Source organism: Tachypleus tridentatus, chromosome 9 (genome assembly GCF_004210375.1).
Source record: "Tachypleus tridentatus isolate NWPU-2018 chromosome 9, ASM421037v1, whole genome shotgun sequence".
Lineage (NCBI taxonomy): Eukaryota > Metazoa > Arthropoda > Merostomata > Xiphosura > Limulidae > Tachypleus > Tachypleus tridentatus.
In genome coordinates, this window is record NC_134833.1 from 82346026 (window position 1) to 82368735 (window position 22710).

The window sequence follows — 22710 nt, forward strand, 5'->3', positions numbered from 1 at the left end:
TAAGGGATGTCTAGATCTTTTACTTACAAACCTACAGAGCCCTGTAATCTCTGTTATTGTAAATACTCAATGAAATGTTGTTGAAATACTGAAATAAAGAAATAGCAGATTACACTGAGATCAAATAATATGAATGACTACAATAAAACATTACATCTTACTAAACAAAAAACAAAGCAAAAAACACTGAAATTAACTACACTACTACCTATCTTCAGCAAAGGAAATGGTTCATTCCCATTATGCACTAAATGTGTGTCTAAAAACACATTTTAAAGCTTCTTTAAGAAAAAAATCACAAAATTTCTTAGGAGATAGAACTTGGCTTCCACCCTTGTCCAAATTTCTTTAACTCCTCTTGGTCTTATTATGTTCATTTAGCTTCTGATAAATCTGTATACCAAGTATTTAGTTTCTAAACATTGTTGGAAAGGAACCATTTGTACAGCATTTTAAATTACAATTAATTATGATACTTTATTTTATAAGAAAAGTTTACTTTTAATATAGTTGTACTTGTTGATCAGTTTAATCATCTTAGTAATGAACAGCATTCTTGTGTCAGTAATGAAACAATCTCAATGTAACAGAACAAATAGGAAAACCTATGTGTATCATACCTTTTTGATGTTCACCACTCCATTATTGAATTCTGTAATCGTACAGACACTAGACAGTGTAGCACCTTCAATCAACAGTAGCCCAAAAAATCCCTAATAAGTTACAAAAGATTTAACACTTGATAGTTGGTCAATAATATAAGCACATAATTACATTTCAATTAAATATTATTATACTATAAAATTAGAAGCATAGTACCTTTCACAGGTTGTCTTCTAAATTATTTCTAAGACACTCATTTATATTTTTGCTAGTGCAAAAAGTACTACTCACTAAGACACTTTACATTTATTATGAGCACACATAATAGTTATACATGTAGACCAAAATGGTCTTGATTCAATAACTCTTTAAACATGCATCATATATTTCTTGCTGCACACAGTGACACATCCCAGCATTGCATGCTATTGACTAAGTACATTCCTATGACCTTACTATTAATGTAGAAAATATATTGCACTCTAGTTCACTACTTTAAATGGGACCACAGCTAAAATTAAATAATAAAAAATTGGTTTAGAAGTTTTAAGATATTTAACTGAGAGAACTAGTAAAACATTGTAGTAAAAATAGGTTTTCAACTGGAAAAAAATTAGTCAATCTATTTTTTTTCAAATACACAACTGTTAAAACACTGATGAATTGGATTGACAACCATGTGTATTATTTCATCCTTTAAGCCTTGCTCTGAGTAACTGTACTTTTTCATGAATTATCTGTACTGGTTTCTATTCATATTTTTCACATTCTTCAAACCCACAACAGGTTTGAAAGATTTCTTGCTTTCTCAATGAAAATATTACATAAAAATTGTATACATTTATAGCACTGAAAAAATACTAATATGTTTTAAAATGAAATATGTAAGCACATAAATTTGATAAAAGCAGCATATCAGGAGATTAAATTGTACAAGGTTTATCATATCAAGCATGCCTGCAGCTAGAAACCTAATTTCACTCTGAATACTTAATTTTTTAAAAAATTCTAGAGGTTTACTGTATTTCTTCACTTACTTTCAAAGATAAAAATAGTAAATTGGAATTTTACATTTCTGGTATTTAAACTTAATTTAGAATATCCATTCAAGTTAAGAAAAGTATTTTAAAAACAATAATTAAATGACAATCATTTTAATCATTTTGAATATTTTATCTTGTATAAAGAAAATAAAACAATTTCTGTAAGATGAAACCTAGTTAAATACCCTTAAAATATTCTTCTTTACTGAATATTTTTTCAATATATCTTATCTGAATGATTGGATTATGTTTACAGATTTTCCTGCAAGCTTTAATTACAGACACAAAACAGAAGTGAATTATAAAACTTTTTTGGCTAAAATGTACCAAATGCTACCATACAGAAATCACAGTAAAATTTTGTGAAGAATGATAAAATATCTGTGTAAAATGGTGATAGGACAAATTAAACTTCTATCACACATGTTCAATCCTGTGTAACCATATGGTACAAAAGTGGTTTTTTTGTTATCAAACCTCATGCTATTTTCAGGTTAAACTGTTTTCCTCAAAGATTATATTAAGTAGGTCCTCTTTATAACAAGAAGATGAGCAATATAAATCACAAAGTAAATCTGCATTTCACAAAATTAACCAAGTTCAAGCTAGAAAATGAACAGCTAGATATGATGTGCAATATAAAATGAAAGTAATTATTGTTTAATCAAGGTGTCTCCAAACTTTTTTGGATAAGGGCTAAGAGGTAGATATTTTTAGGCTTTGTGGGCTGGATGGTTGTGGTAAAATTAAGTAGGGATGCATATATGATCAGAATATAACATCACTAACTACTTCTCATAAGAGCACATATTGAAAATATTTAAGATGCATAATCATCTTTTTTTTTAGCATTAGTAAGAAGCATGAACCTGGCGATTTTCTGACAATACTACACTTAACTGAGGTTTAAAGTTGGTGCTCAGAAGTGATTGCAAATGCAAATCAGATAGGGATGATCTGTAACTAGATGTCATGTAATTCATCTTTGAAAATGTCTTTTCACAAAAATAGGTAGTCCCAAAAACTGAAATGAATTTATGAGCAAAGTTTATCAAATGAACATACTGATCACTTGGAAGGCATTTATAGAACTCTGTAATTTCCTTTCTTTGTATTTGTCTTTCAGCATGTCATTGGATTGCAGATCAGTCACTTTCATTTGAACTTCAGGTGGCAGTTCATCAACAATACAACCAAATGGGTTTTGGAAGATCCTTATTTCTGTTGCACTTGCACCAAGATCAGAAAAATGCTTCTTGAACTGTAGTTTCAGGTCAGAATGGACATCTTATGCAAACCTGCATGGGAATGGGAATCCCACTTCTTGCTTGAACTTTTCAAAACATGGAAAGTGTGTAAAGCAACTCCTCATTATTGAGACTCAAAAGGAATTAGTTTTTGCCAAAAGGCTTTCACCTTGAAATATCACAGATAAGTGTGGTTTTGCCTTGTAATCTAAGATTGAATTCATTAAGGTACATGGTCCAGACTACAGAAAAAACTAATTTCCAAAGCCATTCACTGTTTGTGAACAACAGTTGAGGGTGGTTCTTTTCATTTAAAAAATTTTAATCTCAGTTCTAAGCTCAAAACATTGTGACATAACCTTCCCACAGGTAAGCAATCAAACTAAAGTGAGGTTGGGCAAGTCTGGATATGTTGCTTCTATTTCTGCCATAACTTTGTGGAATTGACAATGGTTGAGATCATGAGAGGAAATGTTAAAACTATAGATTCCATGACACATGACAGATTCAGATATTTTCCACACAGTGCCTGCTGATTAATAATGCAGTGAAGAACAATGAACTTAGAACAACCTGCACTTTTAACAGCTTTGTAAATTTGCCCAACTAAGCCTTTCCCTTCTTGATAACAAGAAACCCACTTGAAATAAAAATGTATCTCAGAATGGCTGGTATGGGTATTAACACTTTTACTAATAAACATAGAACAACCTAACATCCAACCACAATGCCCCTACAATCCCATACCCGTTTATACTCTCATCCCTAAGACATGTGCCAGACAACAGTCAGTTGCAAACTCTCTTTGTTAACCTGAAGATGACCTAAGAAGGTTGAAATGTTCTCTGCAACAAGACTATCATAGTGCTAAAAGAATACAACACTCGTAGACATTACCAGACCAAACATTCATCAAACTATTCTCAGTTCATGGGAAAGCTACCTTCAGACAAATTTGAAACCTTGAAATGTAACTTATCATCACAACAGTCTGTATTTAAGAGGAAGAAAGTCAAGAATGAAGTTGCAACAACAGCAAGTTTCCAAGTGGCAAACCTTTTCTCTTCTTCCCTTGTCCTGACATAATAATTAGGAAGAGCTATGAACTCGAACATAAAGCAAACAGCAGCATTCACTGACACACACTGAGGTATACAGGGTAGGCATGGGAAGAAACACTGCTTCAGGACATTGGGATCAATAAGCAAGATCACACATTATTGAGTAATATGACATTTTCCAGCAAATAAAAAAGAGTATTGCACCTAGATTTTGCTCAATAACATTTTATTTTTTTTATTTTTATATCATTAAAAATGAAAATTATATAATTTCATTACTTTAACAAACTATTGGCAGGCTGTATTGCAACTAGATTAGCTTTTGCTCAATTGTTTTAATTTTTGTTTTTATAATATAAAAAAAAATATATTATTACTTTAATAAATTGTTGGCAGGCTGGATAAACCAAAGTCACAAGCCATAGTTTGAAGACCCCTGGTTTACACCAAAAACACAAACATAGTGCGTCAGGAAACTGAATTCACCTGTTTAAGGACTCACAAACTGATTGACTGGATTCCATCCCTCAAGATGTCTTCTTGTCAATCAACTCACTTAGGAGTGTGTGTAATAATATTTCAATATAATGTTTCTTACTTAAAGGATTTAACCACAGTGACTAGAACAACTTACATGATGATTATTCTCATTTAACAAAGGAGAAGCCATTACCATCTACAAAACCACTTCTGTCATTGATCTGTTTTCACAAAATACATATTACAGTAATACATACCACAGGCAGAGTAGGTATTTTCTTTAGGGAACGACAAAGGAACAAAGTCAGTTGAAACAAAGTCAACAGTTTTATGAACTACATGCTGTACAAAAATTGTATAAACTCTGAATAAAGAAACAAAAAAATATATTTAAATTATATAGGAAAATAAGAATATAGATAATGTATGGTATGCCTGTAAACCACATACTTCAGCATAACTGTGTTTTAAAAAAAAAAAACAAAAGCAAATTAATCATACATGTCATTTGCTTCTTTAAAAACTAACCTTGGGTAGTATGTACTGTTGCACTGGTCTGTAAACATAGCCACCTATAATTCTTCCTGGTTTTTCACCACTGAAGTTGGCAGCTGTGATTTTCACCTGAAATGCAAACTTACAATTACTCCTTTACAACTGATCATAACCTAAAAACAAGCTGAAACTAAAATAAATTAAAAACTAATAAACAAAAAACTCTGCACTAATTGAAAAGATTCCAGGAAGCAAGCTATAATGTTGGATATGAAATATAGGATATAAAATGTACCCTAGGTTTCAGAGGTGAATAAAGAAGTAGGACCCACATTGTAATGTGGATACACCATCTATGATGTAACATTCTGGGATATTTTTTTGTTTATTATTTTTCATTTTTGTTTCAGCTTGTGTTTAGGTTATAACAAACTGTATAATTAGTAAGAGGTTTGAATTTGCTGTTTTTAACACAATCCTTCCTTTTGATTCTGTTTACTTAACTTTATCAGTATTAATTTTTCTAAAATATATATGTATGTATATATACAAAGCTTTTTCCCACATACCATGAACAGAAGTAGCATATATTAAAAAGTTTCTTACAAATTATAAACAAACCAGATTTAGGTAAAAATCAAAGATCACATAGGTAAACATTATTTTACTACTTAAGTAGCAACTGCTTTACCATGTATGCAATATAACAGAATGGCTCACTTCTTTGTCCATCTAAGTAATGTTATGAATTCTACCTCACTTGCTTTGGTCTTTATACTTCACTATATAACCTCTAATGATTTTAATCTTGTGACACTCTTGATCTAGATAAATGCACCATCCATACCAGATCCATGTATAAGCTCTCTGTTATTCTCTCTTATTCACATTCACTTTTTCAAGACTGGCAAGATAATAGGACCCAAACACCAGCCATCATGGTGAGGAAGAGCAAGATAGTGTGAAAGGAGCTGAGTATTATCCAAAATATATTTTTGATATAGAAAAATGTAAACTTGTAAAACACAATTACCTCCTGTCACACTTTAGCTAGAAAAGCAGGTGTGTAAAAACTGAGGTACAATAAAGCACACTAGTGGAGGTCTGCATTACTTCTGGAATAGGTACACTCTTCATCCAGATAAAGTGAAATCTAAATGTTGGCAGTAAAGGTTGACCAACTACGAAGTTAATATTGTGCATTATCATGGGATTTGTCCAGGTACCAAACAACCCAGATGAGGTTCCACATCTTGCCATTGGAATTACTGAGCTGTAGACTCAAAACTAGATCCAAGGTGAAGTGGCAAGAGCACGAGGACAACAATATGATATAACTGCATAATATAAATAAGATATGAAAGGAATCCAACCTAAAAGTTATAGAATGTTGTATATCAAGGCATCTTAATTATAATGAGAAGACAAGCAACAGCTAAGTGGACAAACCCACATTCCAACATAAAGAAGCACAAAATGCAACAAATTGAACTTGGAACCATAGTCTCATACACTCAAACTGAAAGTTATAGAATGTTGCACATGAACCACTGGAATTATGAAGGAAGACAAGCAACATCCAATAGGATAAGTCTCCTAACAATAGAACAAACCATTGAAGTTACAGAGCTAATTCACACCTCACTCAATATGAAGTAACAGAGATCATCTGGCCTGGGATTACAAAACAAAATCTTAATTCCTCAACTAGGGAGGCAAGGTAACACCTCCTGCCTCCAGAATTATGAGGAGTTAAACAAAAAGCTCATGGACATGTTGCTCTGCATGTGAAATTTCAAGAAGTCAAGGGCCCTCTAATGATAATGGAAAGTAAAACAATGACCATAAAGAAGGACCAAACTTACACAACCAGAGAGCAAAGTACCATTTCTGAACCAGAATTATCTGCAACAATCATCGAGCATTAAATATGAAAGCGTGACCAGCTTCACCCTTTTCTCCTTAAGTGAGATAAAGAGTACAAACATCAGTCAAAATGAATAGACTTATGTCCACCACCCCAACAACTGGAAACTGAGAATGGGAAGGACTCACTTGCTACACTAGAAAAGAGGAGAGACTCAAATTGGGAAGTTCTGAGAAACTGTTCATGACACTGTGCAATGAGTGAACCATATTCCCTATTTTAAAAAACAACCAAACCCTGATTTGTTCAATCTAGGGGTTAGATGAGATGAGCAAAACCTTGAGTAACATCCCAATATAACATACCAATATTTGATACAGAATAATAATTCACCACCTGGAAAGTGCCATGGCAGCTTCATGGAACACCCATCTCAACAGAACTTGTTTTTACCACGAATTTTGTTATTAGTCTACTGAGAGCTAGAGTTGATTCAATTTTTTGTGTTTATTACTGATCAATTTCTTAATTTAAATTTATTGTTTTGTTGTTTTGAATTAAGCACAAAGCTACACAATGGGTTATCTGTGCTCTGCCCACCACAGGTATCGAAACAACGAATTTTAGCATTGTAAGTCTGCAGACATACCACTGAGTCACTGGGCAGCTAATTTAAAAGTAATTATTAAAAAAACACATCTAACTATCAATTTTTGTCTGTCATATTGTATGTTAAATGGAGCATTGGTTCAAATTATACATTTGTGTTATCCAAATACAAAGTCCATAATTTTGTATGAATTGGGAACTCAAATTACCAATACTGAAAAGCTATACCATAAAATAAGAACTCTTATCTTTTCTACAAGCTGAGATATTACTCATGTTCTGAAACACACAGTGGTCCTGTCCACCTCTTCATTTTTTGAAATACTTCCTTATGTGTACATCTTTCTATGCCATGTGAACAACCAATCAAAAACTCAGAATGTTTCTCAAATGACTTTTGCAGAGATTTTGAAATATTATGATGTTCACTAGTTCTTTCAATCCAAGATATCAAAGCTGGTAAGTCGTTTCATAGTTGACTTGAAAGTTTATACTGCTTTTAAATCCACATACAGATTAGTTACTAAGTTTGATAAATTATAGTGAGTTCTATGGTACTTATGTAGAATTACATGATTTTAATTTTCAATATATGTATAAAAACTTAAAAAAATATTTTAAAATTTGATAACTTAGCAACCTATTGCAAGTAGCAAACAAGTATAAAGTTTGTAACTAGATGAAATAATAGTTTGCTATAGTTCTTTATTTATTGTTATATGTTTTAAGAAAAATAACATAAGTACTTATTTGTAAAACTTAATGATGCATTACAAATAAAATGCAACTGTCTTATATGCTAAAACTCAGACAAGTCATTTTGTAAAGGCCAGTTTTACATTCTTGAGTACAGTAACATGAATGCACATGCACAACATCAATGCAACTTCTATAATGTTAGCCAGGCACAAATGGAGGGTCAATATAATAAAAATATACAAGTATATAAAGTTCTGAGATTTAAGTCATTTATACTAAACATTTTGTGCCTTCATATTATTAGAATGAAAAAAGCATGATTTATATTTATTTACTAATTTTTTATGGTGGTTATGAGGTTGACCAAACTGATAGATCCCACATAGTCAGGGTAGAGAAAACAACAAACAAAATGAAAAATTTTACTGAAAACAAACTTTTGAAATGTATTTAGGGAATTTATAAATTACACAAATAATATTTGAAATTTTTAGGCAAAAAATAGTTTTTAATCATAACATGAAAATCACTTCCAGATTCCTCCTGAAGAAGAAAGGTCCACCTTCCGAAAGAGCTCAGGTTATAAGGGTTTCCATTTCAGTTGGATAAAGGAGAAGATATGTTTGGTGTAACAGAGTGCAAATGATGTCAAAAGCAAATAAATCCAATGGATGACAGTTGCAGGCCAAGACAAGAAGGAAATATACCTTAAAGGATAGATGAAACAAAGAACATGAGGTAAGAGGCTCAAATGGATGTAATGTGAGTGAATGAAGTACAACACTAATGCCATAATCTAGAAATACTAGAAGCCTAGACAACTGGTTTATTCAGTTCAAAAGAACTGGGGGAAAAAAAGACACTACTGTAACAAGAAAAATGGAAGGTATGGGAGAGGGCTGCTTCATACACAGATATCAAGGACACAAAAGACCCCTTCTCATAAAGTCATGAAAGAAACTCAGAGACACCAAAAAACTTTGGACAAGAAGTTGGAACCTCCAAGCCAGGACCCATGTGCAAAAACATTCCATTTCCATGGACACAACCAAGGTTGAAGAACGAATAAAATGAGCTAAATGAAACAGCACCCAATGTGAGAAATTGGGTCTCCTCTCCAGGGACTGGACAATACTAAGGTTTGAAGATGGAGGGCAGGAAGTGTGGGATGCAGAACCAGTGACTGGTTGGAGGAGGAGGTTGAAGAATAAGAGTAGAGGGATGAGAGGGAGCAACTGTAACTGGAGAAAGCAAGAAAATGATTGGGTAGACTAATAAGGAAGCAATCACAGTGACTGTGCTCAGAGCCGTATGAATTAGGAAGATTACCCAATGAAGGAATTTGACAGAAGGATGAAAATAGAGGAACTTGTTCAACCAATCTTGGTTGAATACATCTACAGCCAAAGCTTCAATATGAGGAACTAAGGACCAAAATTAAGGTAACTGGTGATCAGTACACAACATTCCATCAGATGAATGTGATTATTATAGAACCAAAAGAGAAGATCCAAGAAGAGAAAACATAGGGATTTCAACCAGGTGTCCCCTTGATGATTGATATGAACCATAATTGTTAAATTGTCATTTTGGATTGTGATCAACCAATCCTTGGAAATACAAAGAAATGATCAAAAGCTTGATGAACAACATGAAGTTCAAGGCTGTTGATATGAAACAAATGTTCCTCCACAAACCAACAACCCAAAGTCATTTAGTGGTTAACCCATGCTCCCCAGCCCTGAAGAGATGCATCTGTGAACAAAATGTAAATCTGGCCATGGAAGAGGAAGAAAGACACAGCTGATGGATAAGTCTTGTCCACAATGTAGAAAGGAAGAGTGATAGGAAAATTCGAGGGATCCCAAGCAAGGTTTCATTGGTCATGGAGGATCCATCAAAAGAATTTCATATGAGCCTGACCAAGGTGTATGAAAGGAGTCATCAAAAACCATATTCCAAAAAGTGATAGAGCCTTGTGACCAGAAAGTGAAAGAGTAGATAAGGCATTCCTAACAGCCAGTTCCACAGACTAGTGGTGGACAGAAAGTTGAGTTCCACTGAGATGGGTGTTGAAGAAAACACCCAAATTAACAATAAACTGGGTAAAATAAAGGAAGGATTTCTCTCATGTAAACAATCAGTCCACCTGAGCAGCTTCAAGAATGAGCACACAAGTATGACACACTGACTCCTATTCAGAAGGAGAAATAAGAAACCTGTCATTAATGTAAAAGTAAAAGCATAACTCCAAGGCATAAAAATATACAGTATAGATTCAAACCACCTGCCAGAAAACATACAATGTGAAAGCTAGCCTGAACGGTAAGGTATGAAAGTGGTAAACTACCTCATGATTGACTAACCAAAGAGGGAAATGAGATTGTTCTGGCATGGGAATATGATGATAAGCATTAGGGTGTCATCAAATGACCCAGAAAAAAAAAGGAATAAGAATAAGGCGGGATTCCATGGTAAATCATGGAGTGTGAGACAGGTCAATGATTTGTCACCAGCATCCAATCTTTCAGGGAAACACAAACAGCTGGGAGGCAAAACATTTAGCAGGAACCCACACATTAAGGAACAAAGGGAAAACTAAATAAGCTGGAAGGCAGAATCATATTATAAGGAAAGACGTGGATCGTGAGAAAGAGGAACAACAGACAAAACAACAAATACTTAAAAAATAAAATCTGAGTGGGGACAAATAATCAAAATCATTACCTTAGCTAGGATCAAAAGGCAAGAGAGGAAAAATAGCAACAGCAGAAAAAGACAAAATATCGAAGATTACATTAAGGGAAGGAAACAGTTTCAGAATGAAATGCCAGTCCTGACCCACAAAGACCCACAACATTTCAAGGAATATAAGAGGGGCTGGTGCTGAATCAAAGAGAACAACATGGGAAAACATGAAAAGAGGGAACAAGCCATGAAAGGAGTGTAGGAAGGAAGATGTTTGGAAAAACAACCACTGCCAGTTGCAGACCAAGTTAAAAAGACCATAGATGGGGTTGGAGAGGAGTCAAAAGGAAATGGAAAAAAAAGGGAAGAGAATAATAAAAAAATAGGAGACCAAATTAAAGAAATGGAAGATGACTGTCAACAGAAATTAAGACCAACAACAGGAAACGAGATAGGTACTCATAGTTCTGTACATATGTGATAGTCATTGATAAGAAAAATGACCAACTAAACTAACAGTAGAGGGAAGATGAGAAAAAAAAGGAAGTCCTGGAATCCAGAATGAATGAAAAGGAAAAAGATCTAGATGAGGAATACAAGTAAAAGACAAGATCAAGAAAGAGAAAAATTTTGGAAAATATTAAGAATGAAGATCTCATGAAAGCATTTCAAGTCACCAGAGGAAAAAGAACACCACAGAAGATATCTGGACAGGACAGATACTAATTACTAGGAATCAGGAAAAGGAAAGAATGTCTACAAATGAAGACAAAAGGAGTCACAAATGAAAAAGGAATGAATCATTTAGGATGAGAAAGGTTCTATTAGATAAAACTTAAGGGTACATAATGAAAACAGTTACGAAAAAGATTATAGTAATTTGAATAATGATGATATGATGAACAAATAGTAGGAAAGTTACAAGAAATAAAAAGATACAATATTTAGTTCTAACCTAATATATCATACTTTAAGCCACATTTTTAGATATGACACATGATTCAGACTTGAATACCAAAAGATAAGAATGTGATATGGTTAAAATAAGATAATATAGTAAAAAATAAATTTTGCCTACCCTTGTAGCACTATCAAGAAGAGATACTGTGATATTTTCCCCAGTAATAAGTGAATCTTCCAGAACACCCAATTTTTCCACAATTATAGAATGTAAAACCTGTTTAAAACCAAAGGAATAATAAAAGTATACTTAGTTATGAACATATATTATTTTACATATAATGTAGCTAGTTAATGAAATATGTTCAGTATCCTATTACACAATACACATATCATGCCTATTTATGTACTCTTCAAAAAAAGAAACGCAAAAGGCAAAATTTGAGACATATTGTTAACAAGTTTATTCCGGGTAGTTCTGTACGACATGTGTGAAACTTTGCACATTCACTGCTGAACATCCAAAGTTTGCAAAGGTGAAGTCCACGCTCACTAGTTGAAGTTTAACGTCACTCAACGTCAATAACGAGTATGCCCCCCGTGAGCATCAATAACTGCTTGGCATCTCCTGCCCATGGAAGCGATGAGATGACGAATCACATTCTGTGGAATGGCTGTCCACTCAGCCTGCAAAGCTGCTGCAAGCTGAGGTAGAGTCTGCGGTTGAGGTTGTCGCCGTGGCAGACGTCGGTCCAACTCGTCCCAAAGATGTTCGATGGTGTTTAAATCTGGTGATCTGAAGGGCCAGGGAAGAACGTTGATGTTGTGGTGTCTCAAGAAGACAGTGGTGAGTCGGGCTGTGTGAGGACGGGCATTGTCATGTTGATAAACGTCGTTGACGTTCACCATGATGGATTGCACATGGGGCCTAAGAATCTCGTCGACGGTTGCGTACGGTCTGATCGGAAATCCTATGCAGCCCTGGTATGGTTGAGGCAGTAGACGTCGCAGTGGTGGTCCTATCCCTAAGGTGACGTAATCTTTAGCAGACATTGATTGCTACTACAGGGAATTATGGAGAAATGTTCTTGTTGCACAGACCTGTTTCATTCTTCAAAGACATGCTGGCCAACATTGGTATTCAAGATGGATCAGGATTTAATATAAATACGTTTTGTCCTTGACAGAATTTCTGATATTTTTCAGCTATTATAAATATAAGTGAAAATCGAAACAGCCTACAAAACTGTGAAACATTGATCTACAAGAATCAAACCCAAGTAAAATCAAAAAGTTAAAATATCTTTTTGCTTATATAATAATATTTAAACAGTTCTTTGGATCATTTGGCACATAATTTAATATAATTTAATTTATAATAATGAACATTTTTCAAAGAAAATATCTTCTGATTTGAGAAAAAAATTGAACCCTACAACCCAAACTATTTCAAAAGACTTACTGTTTTATAGTTCAAAATATAACTAAAAATTTGTTTTGCTTGAAAATCTTTCATAAAAATGTCAGAAAGATGTCACACCACAGATCATCATACAAATAAGTAAGGAATCTTTCTTTTAAGACTTAATATAGCATACATTTGTCACAACTGAAATAACAGCTAATTTCACCCTTCCATAACTAGTTTAAAATACAACTCTTGTAAGATAAGCTCAATAATTTTCCTAAATTTTAATATACATGTTTTGCACAAAGTTATAATATCCTTGTAAATAGGATATACAAATGTTATGAAGAAACATCAATCCTTTAGCTTTTGTAAGTGTTACATATTAAAGTGATTAACCCACAAAATTTTGTAACAGTTTGATCCAATGGCTTTGCCTACTCTTGGGGTGGATAAAACCTATCTTTAAAGAGTTACACACATCATTGTTTACTCTGATAGTTAACATTTATAACAGTTTAACGATTTTGATTTTGGATATTATTTTAAAGACTGTCAATAAAATACATTAGTTAATTTATTTTTTGAAAGAAAAAATTCAGTGTGAAATGTTGAATGCAGTATTTTATTTATCTACTGTTATTATCTCCAACCTTGTAATCAATAAGACTAGTCACTACATGTGGTTGACAAAGATCTCATTAAACCACAGCAAATTCTACCTCTTCTGCTTGAAGTTTTCAATCTCCTGCTCAATTAGATTGTTGAATTGTTTTTGTTCAAAAATATATGGCTATAAATTAAAAATAGTTGGGTTAGCATTGCAGATTCTCATAAAAGTTGGTATGAGATGTGGATTTTCTATTTGGAATAACTGTTGTTGACATAGGTAATCTAAGGATTGTGGGACACTGCACTTGAAGAACAGTATTACAAGATTCTTCCTTCTGTTCTTGTTTTTTACAGATATAATTTGAAAATCTCTCTCAACCCCAACAGTCAGTGAGAATCCACAATAAAAACAGAAGCTAATCAGTTTGTTTAATTCAAATCCACTCTGTTGGATAAAAAGTTTATTTGTTCACTTGAGTTTGCTTCTTTTCTTTGCTGTCTGAGTTAATCATAAATCTCTATACTACATTTCCAGAGTCTGCATTTTGTAGCTTGAACTTATCTGTTAGACATTAATGTACCTGGATACCAAACATGTAAATGCAACTATATAGAGAACATTTCCTAAACTTATAATTTTAATTCAAGTTCAATCACAGCAGGAGGTTTTATATTTATTTCAGTTTTGATCAATTGGACAAATTGGAGTTTGTGTTGTTTTTGTTTTCTTACTATTTGTAGCTTGAACAAATAAAAAAAAAAAAAATGTATCTGCATAAGTAATAAGCTTTGCTTTTACATTTTCTTTGTGGTCTCCATGTAATTTGTTTTCATAATGAAAACACTGATATAGTAGAAGAAAACTACCTGGAAAATAAATCCTTGATGGACAGGCTGTTGTTGACAAGGTTCCAGCTTTTTGGATGTGCATGTTGCAAATGTCTTTTTTTTTGTAATTTCTAAAAAAAAAGAAGATATTTAAATTAATAACTCTTTACACATTAAGTGAATGACATTACTTAAATAAAACTTTATCTGCAAATACAATTTACATGATCGTCTTTAACAGATTTACTTATTCTTTTTCACAGCTTTAATTCATCTTTAATACATTATCAGCACTATAAGAAATATCATTATATATTGTCTTTATTATTTTTGAATGATGTATGAAAGTTTAATATTCACAAAAATAACATTTTAAAGAGTCTAAATAATTATATGCAAATGTAAATTGCCTTATATTTAATTGTTGCTTTTCTCAGTTATTTATTATGGTTACAAACTTAGAAAAAATGATCAAAATTATGTTTATGAATACCTTTTCTCCCATTAACATTATACTGTATGTTTAAATATCCCAATTTGACAATATAGTTACCCATAGATGATGTGTTTGGTTTTTAATAAAAATACTGAAAAAGGTAAGCCATTTTGCATGGCACTTGCCCATAAATTATGTTAAAATTCTGTATGTTCCCTGCATAAATTAAAAATTGACTTTTTTAAAGTGCCATCTAACACCGTCAAAACATTTTAAGAACCAGAAGAGTTTTGGGATAAAAAAATTTAAATGTTCATTTGTTGATAAGTTTTTTTTTTCCCCCTTGAATGCATGACAAATATATTATTTCAGCCAACTTCATATCTACTACCACCAGCTCCATTTTTATAAAAGGTGCTATTATCATATCTATTTATTTACTTCAACCAACTATAGCTTAGTATAGTAATTTCGATATAGCTAGAATTAATTTTAATCTTAGTGATTGTAAGCATAAATATTAAATAAGGAGTGACTATGAACATGGTACCATCTACTTTAGATGTCTAGGTCAAAATATAGTACTTGAATTGCATAAATCCATAGAAGTATACATTGTAGTATTAGATAGGTTAGCCTTCCAACCTTCAATATTACTTAGACCTAAGTCTATGCTTATGATTAATATTAGGGTATAATCATTATTACTAATATTAAATCTTGGTCTATATCTAAACAGAAGATAAAGAAAGTAATAATAATAATTTGTAAAAGCAATATGAATATAGAAATTTAGCTAGGTTGGGACATGAACTGTTAATTACTTGTACTAATAAGTTAGATAAAAAATATATTATTTCAATCTATACAGGCCACCTCATGACTTTATTAACTTGAATTGACTGAGGTATGTCACTTAACATGATGCTGGGCTGTAAGCTGTATAAACATTCTGCATGTGACCACCACAGATTTAAATCCTGGTCAGATAACAGTTTGTTTGGCACTTAGTTCTATAAGTTAATAAACAATATATCAACAAGAAAACCTGGTTTGAATCAGAAAACCACAACTTTAGGTACAAGAATATGAATTCTTGAAATAATATCTCAAACATTCCCTACTATACTATCTGGAAGTAAAAATACTGTTTAGCTGTTTAGAGACAATTACAAGGTTATTTTTTGTGCCAATCATGTTCATTCTTTTAAATTTTGACATTCTCATATCATATTAAAGGGAATTTGGTACTGTGAATGCATTAATTTTGCAGCCTGTTTAGCCTGCAGAAATTATAATCTTTCTGCACTGAAAATATATATTTGATAGGCACTTACTTCCACTCACATGCATAACTGTTCTTATTCAGTGCTTCCCTCAATGTGCAAAATTATCTTTATACACCACAACCCTTTTAAGGCTTGACAGCATAGAACCTTTGGATAAGATACAATTTAATATATATATAGTAACACCCACATAATTTTGATTTGAGACTATTTTAAAAACTATAATCAGTAAAGTACATTGGTGTTGGTATTAAGCAATACCACCTACAGAAGTTATATATACATACATTACTTGCACAGCTTTGAGTAAATCAAGGTGAAAAATAATTAAAGATAAATGGAAATAATTTTTTTAAGTTAGAGAAATTGTTAGTTTTTTTGCTGTTTCTTTTTGAAGAAAACATTTTAATGTCCTCATGTTAGTGGAAATCAACTAAATGTTTGCCAGGCTTAAGTGACTGATGTTAAGGCTAAAACTGGACTTACAATAGAAATAAAAAGCATACTTTGGATTCATTCAGTCTGAATAGAGAGGCCAATCCTTTGGGAACCAACTTTAATGCAGGGATAGGATAAGAGATCTCAATTAAAGGGTTAAATGCTTTGATGCCAGCATACTACATGGGTGAGTACATGTCAACTGGTTCAGTTCAAAAATGCAATCTACAAAACTCAAATGTCATGTCCTATGCACCCTCTCAGTTCACATTGTTTTGTTTTGCACATGCAAATTATCATGTGATAAACTACCATGAATAGACATGCCTCATACACATGACTCCCTCTATACTATTCTACCTGACCAAGCACTAGTAGATAATGAGTAAGAAAAGGTAGGTAATGTGCGTGGAAGTAAATATCTGTCAGAAGTACATTTTCAGTGTAAGAAAATTATAACTTCTAACAAGGTACCTTACTTCTGCTTAATACACAGCTTGTATCTCAAATTGAATAGGTGGAAGAACTGATGAAAGGGATAAAGGAGAAGCATCTTCCAAAAAAGTCCAAAGGACACTCCCCAAGAGGGAACCCTCAAAGAAGAGGATGATACCTGAAAGTCTGCACCACTTCTGTACAGATATAATCTTTGCCCAAACATATAAATGGTGAGACTGAGTCAGGCAGACAAAACTGAGGAGCACACCTTATTGTGGATAAAAGAATGAATGTACTCAAAGGTGTAGAGTAGCTACTGCACAAGAGACCATACACAGTAAGTCAATTGTATTCAAAACTAGGAACTGACATCCAAGTGGGGTAGAACAAAGACCATACCATCAATAAATCAATCTTGATCGAAAATTCAACTGCCAAGGGCCAACAACTTAGTAGGTACAGTAAAGATAAGAAAACTGTCTTCACCTCAGGTACAGCCAACTTGAAGAAGAGTTATCACCAATAATTAGTGATCAGAGCACATGTGATCAGAATGAAATACATATATATCCCTCATGAATCAAACATACCAGAACTAACCCAAATGCAGTACCTTCCAAGACATAAAGACATCAACGAAAGCACAGGAGAAGGAAGCCAAGTAGTGATCAAGCACACCCATCATGACTCACAATAAAGAGAAGTGCACCTGAGAGGAAGTGAGTAAGTGAGCAACGTCATCCTGAACACATGTGAGGACTTATGTTGATTGGATCAGCTTTATATCCAAAACTCAACTGCTAGAACTAACTTTCATGCAGGGGTAAGATGAGGAATCTCAACTGAAGGAGTTAACTGCCTTGACACTGGCACTATGCATATGTGAATACATCATGTTGATTGGTTCAGTTCAAAATCTAAAACTCAACTGCCTGAAATTGACATCCAGAAGGGAAGAGAATGAGGGATGACAATTGTCGCATCAGGAGCATGGTCAATATCTTAAAGGATTCAGCTCAAAATTAAAAAATCAATTGTTAAAAACTGACATTCAGGAGAGAGAAGAATAAGGAATCACAATCGTCACACAAGGAATGTGGTCAATATATCAACTGGTTCAGTTCAAAATCCAAAACTCAACCACCAGGAACCAACTCTATGTGGGAATAGGATGAGGAATCCAAATCCTGTCTACACTAGCAGAACACCCCTGCCCTCTTCTCAAATGCATTATTTTTATATTGTATATTTCACATTCAGAAGAAGACTCCCACATTCCACCACCACAGCAATGTGGAATTGAAAGTGATAAGGCTCTCTTAGTCCACTGGATAACACAGTGGAAAAATGCATTGGAGAGTATGTAGAAATGTACAAACCAGAAACATTGCAGTAGGTGACCATGAAATCCTATACTGAAAAGCAGACCACACCTAATTTATTCAATCTAAGGAATGGCAGGGATGGTCAGCTATCCCCTTCTGCTTTACCCATGAAGCCCATGGGTGAGTATGATTTGAAATGGGCATATTTAAAAAGCAAATATATTCTGAAGAATAACTTGAAAGTGATCTTGCAGAACACCCTATATCTAGTATAGTACAGAACAGAATGCATTTAATGGCCATGGAAGAAAAAATAAGTAAAATCAACATGGCCTTTCAGATGACAAAGATGAGATACCAGAGAAAACACGAGGTGCCTATTCTGATGGCAAGATACCTAGAATAACTGAAAGGAAGAAGTCAACCAAATTAAAAGCTAAATGCATATAGTAAAGGTGGAAAGAGATAGATCATGAGCAGAAAACAGTTACCAAGGGATGAATACTGAAGAAAGCTGTGCATGTGATATAATGAGGAAGAGCACAAGCAGGACATAGAAGTTTATTTGGTTCAGACAGGAACAGAGGTGTGAAGTGGAAGGAAGAGAAAATTGGAAAGAAAGAGGAATTTCCCTTTACCTTCCCTAGTCAGCAGAGTCTTGGGAAGGAAGGGCTGATCTGGGTAAAGGAGAAGATAGGAAGAATAATACAGAGCATGAAACATCAATGGCAAATAAATTCAACTGATGATGTTCACAGGATAAATGTAGGGTAAAATACATTTTAAGGTATAAATGAAACATTGAACAAGAGGACAAAGATTCAAATGATGGAGGAAAAGTAAGCCAATGAGGCACTACATGGACATACCAATCTGGAAGAGCTGCACACCATGAAGGATAACTAATCCAGAAGGAATATAACAGGAGAGATAAGATACAAGAGACAAAAATTTGATGTTATAATGAAAAATTAAAGGTGTTGGATAAAGCTGCCAATAACCCACAATCAAGGAGACCAGAGACCTCTGATCAACTAAACCAAGTAAGGAAATCCATAATAACAGGAACATGAAGAGAAGAATCCCTGCCCCCAAGAAACCAATGGCAAAAGACATTCCACTTATGTTGATCAACCTTCATGGAAGAATGTTGAACAAAATATGCCTGGAATAAAGCCCTGAGAATGAAAAATCAACATGGAAAATTCATTAATTTCTATAACTGGGTTTCAAAAGAGAAATTCAACCACTATGAAATATTATAATGGAAATTATAGGTTGTAACCTGGAAATTAATGCTACAAGAATTCAAATTCAATTTAAAAAAGCACTAAAGAAAATGTTTTGACACAAGCACTGCCAAATGAAAAGTGACAGTTAGGTACTAGAGAATATCGGTAGTCACATAACTTCCTATACACCTCACGTGTGTTAGGCGTGTCTACTGGTGGAGATTTGTTGTATGGTAATAAGTATGTGTGTATCTCAGAGTCATCAGAAAGATAAACACTCATGGAATACTGGCAAAAAAATATGGAAAAAGTAGTATTTAAATAATGAAAAAAATTTGAATAGAGAGAAACATTTGTCAATATACCTTTGAATAAAAAATTTTCTATTACTAAAAACACCTTAACTCACTTTCACTTTTTAGTACAATCCCAATAGCTCAGGGCAAGTAAAAAATTTATTCAGATAAGTTTCTGATGTGATACATTATCTCAATGGGATTAGTGGTTAAAAATGAGTACATCTTCAATTTTCAATTTTTTTGTATATTCATACATTGCATTTGTTGCTTTTTTTATGGCAAAATGGTATCACTAACTTTACCAAACTTATCATACCAAATTTTTTTATTTCCAAAAGAAAGAAATGAAATAATGTAAAAGCCAATCAGAAAATTATTTTAATTCTCTGCAATTCATTAACTAATCACTACAGATATATTATCATAACATACATCATGTTTATTAGCAAAACTCAAGTCTACTGAAGGAAGACTTAGATGATACCTAATTTTTAAGTTATAATTACAAAATAAAATTCTTTGGTAGTTAACAGCACATAAAATAATTTTACCAATAAATATATGACAATGGATTGAAGTTAAAAATATACCTATTGCAATAAATATTTTTGGTTGTAGCATTGTTTTAGTGGCAAACAAATCACAATATAGGCAATGCCAATGACATAAATAAAATTTTGTTACAGAATTAGTTAACTCCTTTACATGTAATTTTACATAAAAATAATAAAATTAATGCATAAAGTTACTAGTTATATTTAAATATTAATTTGAAAAATTTTGGAGAAAAAAGTGTTTATATATATTCTGATAATCATGTTCAAGAAATGTTTGCTTAGAACTTTTGTCCTGGATAAATTAGTAGATAAACATCATAAAACACTTCTACATACCCAAGTTTCTACATTCACAACCTAGTCATGCCAGCTTTATTAAACTTTTGAGCAATTAAACATTATAAGTTAGTCTTCCTAACACTAAAATTTACCATAATATAGTAGAATTGATTTCAATTAAACAGAAAATATTCAAACATTGCTTCTGACTTTAAGTGTTAATTGCATACAAACAAATGTTTATTAAACTGTTTATTGACGTATGCAGATAATGTGCTTCTACTTAATGAAACAAAAACAATTTTGTATGTCAAAATTGCTTTCATAAAAGAAAAAAATACTAATGAAAAAAATTTATAAGAAGAAGCTACACTACATTTTTCAACCATACATCTTACCAGTGATATTAATCTTCCATTGAACACATGAATACAGATCTATTCTGGATTGTGGTGGAACATCACAGAAATCATTCCCAACCACAAACCATGCTTTAACTCTGTCTCTTAAATCTCCCTTGACACTTGAGAGCCATGTGTGTCTTGCTGCATTTCTCTCTTCAAAATGATCTTGACTAGATAGAATACCAATAACAAGATCAAGTTCATTGCTGTTAGACGTTGAATCTATAAAATATATCAGAAAGAGAAACATCAGTTACAGAGGTAATTTATTCATATAAAATCAGTAATCTATTTAGCTTTTATAATATCTAATATGACTTCTGCTGGTTTTTTCAAAGAAAGACATTAAAATTTATGATCAATAATGCTTGGCATACACGTGAAAAACAGTTTAAGGTAATTTTTAATATTTAATCAAGTGTTACAAAAATGATACCCTATGATACTAAATGATATCATATTTTTGTACTACACTGAGTTCTTGAACCCAAATGTTCTTTTTCTAACATCAGGAATGATTAACAGAGTCAAGAGCATATTTGTTAAAAGTTGTATATTTACCCCTAAGGGTACATAATGGTCTAAAAATGGATAAAAAAGCAATTCCTAATATACATATACAACTGCAAATAAAATATAATACTGTATTAATAAATGAAGCTAAACTGTAAGTATGCCAGCTTCTGTAATGGTTTGTTCAAAATCCAGTCTCAAACATGCTGTAATCCTTTTTCTCTTTTATTGTAATTTCTGCCTCCTTACATTCAGTACAACATATATTTACTGTGATTTGTTCTGTTTGGACACTAAATTTGATAGTTTAGTTCACAATAAAAACGACACATAGAGAAACAGCATAGAATAGGAGTTAGTGAACAGATGTGTGATAATATCAGTGTTGTTATTTTTATTGAAATTGGATACTCTCACGCACACAGTTCAGTAAGGGTAATTAGACAAAAAGGTTGAAAACTACAATATTAATCCATCAAGCACTAATATATTTTAAAATTATGAACATCAGTTGTGAAATACCAGGTACAACGTAGAGAAAGTTGGTGATGTGATTCTCAATTACAATTAGATTACGTATCTAATTAATTATTAATACTAATATGTTTAATAAAATGTTAGTGTGTCTAATAATAATAGAAAGCCAGTAAATGACTAACCCAAAAACTTTAGGAAATTGTTCATTTTTATGTTGATGCTTTGGACAGAGTATTATTATTATAAATTATTATTAATGTTAATATTTGCCTACCTTTAAAGTAGGTTGAATAAAAGCTTAAAGAACAAAAATTCCATAAATCATACTTTAGAGTAGCAAATATGCAAATTAAAATCGTTAGTATAAAGTATTTAATTGGAAAAGTCATTTTATATTTTCCTCTAATTAGTTTATTTTAATTTTTAATGCTTCTTAGACATATGTAGGACGATACACACCAATGACCAAAACTACCGCTGTTA

At 32.6% G+C, this 22710-nt stretch overlaps 1 protein-coding gene across 3 annotated transcripts in view; it reads right to left on the reverse strand.

Annotated features, from left to right (window-relative positions):
• LOC143225620 (UDP-GalNAc:beta-1,3-N-acetylgalactosaminyltransferase 2-like) overlaps positions 1–22710 on the reverse strand; it is a 57471-nt gene extending 34761 nt beyond the window's left edge. Inside the window, exons 1-6 of one of the 3 annotated variants that reach the window (XM_076455377.1) lie at positions 22502–22710; positions 21232–21459; positions 14580–14671; positions 11871–11969; positions 4963–5058; positions 621–713 (exon numbers count right to left, since the gene is read on the reverse strand). In XM_076455377.1, coding sequence (XP_076311492.1) covers positions 621–713; positions 4963–5058; positions 11871–11969; positions 14580–14671; positions 21232–21459; positions 22502–22616 — 723 coding nt within the window. In that variant the 5' untranslated portion in view covers positions 22617–22710. Of the gene's footprint in view, positions 1–620; positions 714–4962; positions 5059–11870; positions 11970–14579; positions 14672–16313; positions 16413–21231; positions 21460–22409 lie in introns of those variants that run through there. The other 2 variants (XM_076455378.1, XM_076455380.1) reach the window with 2 other exon arrangements.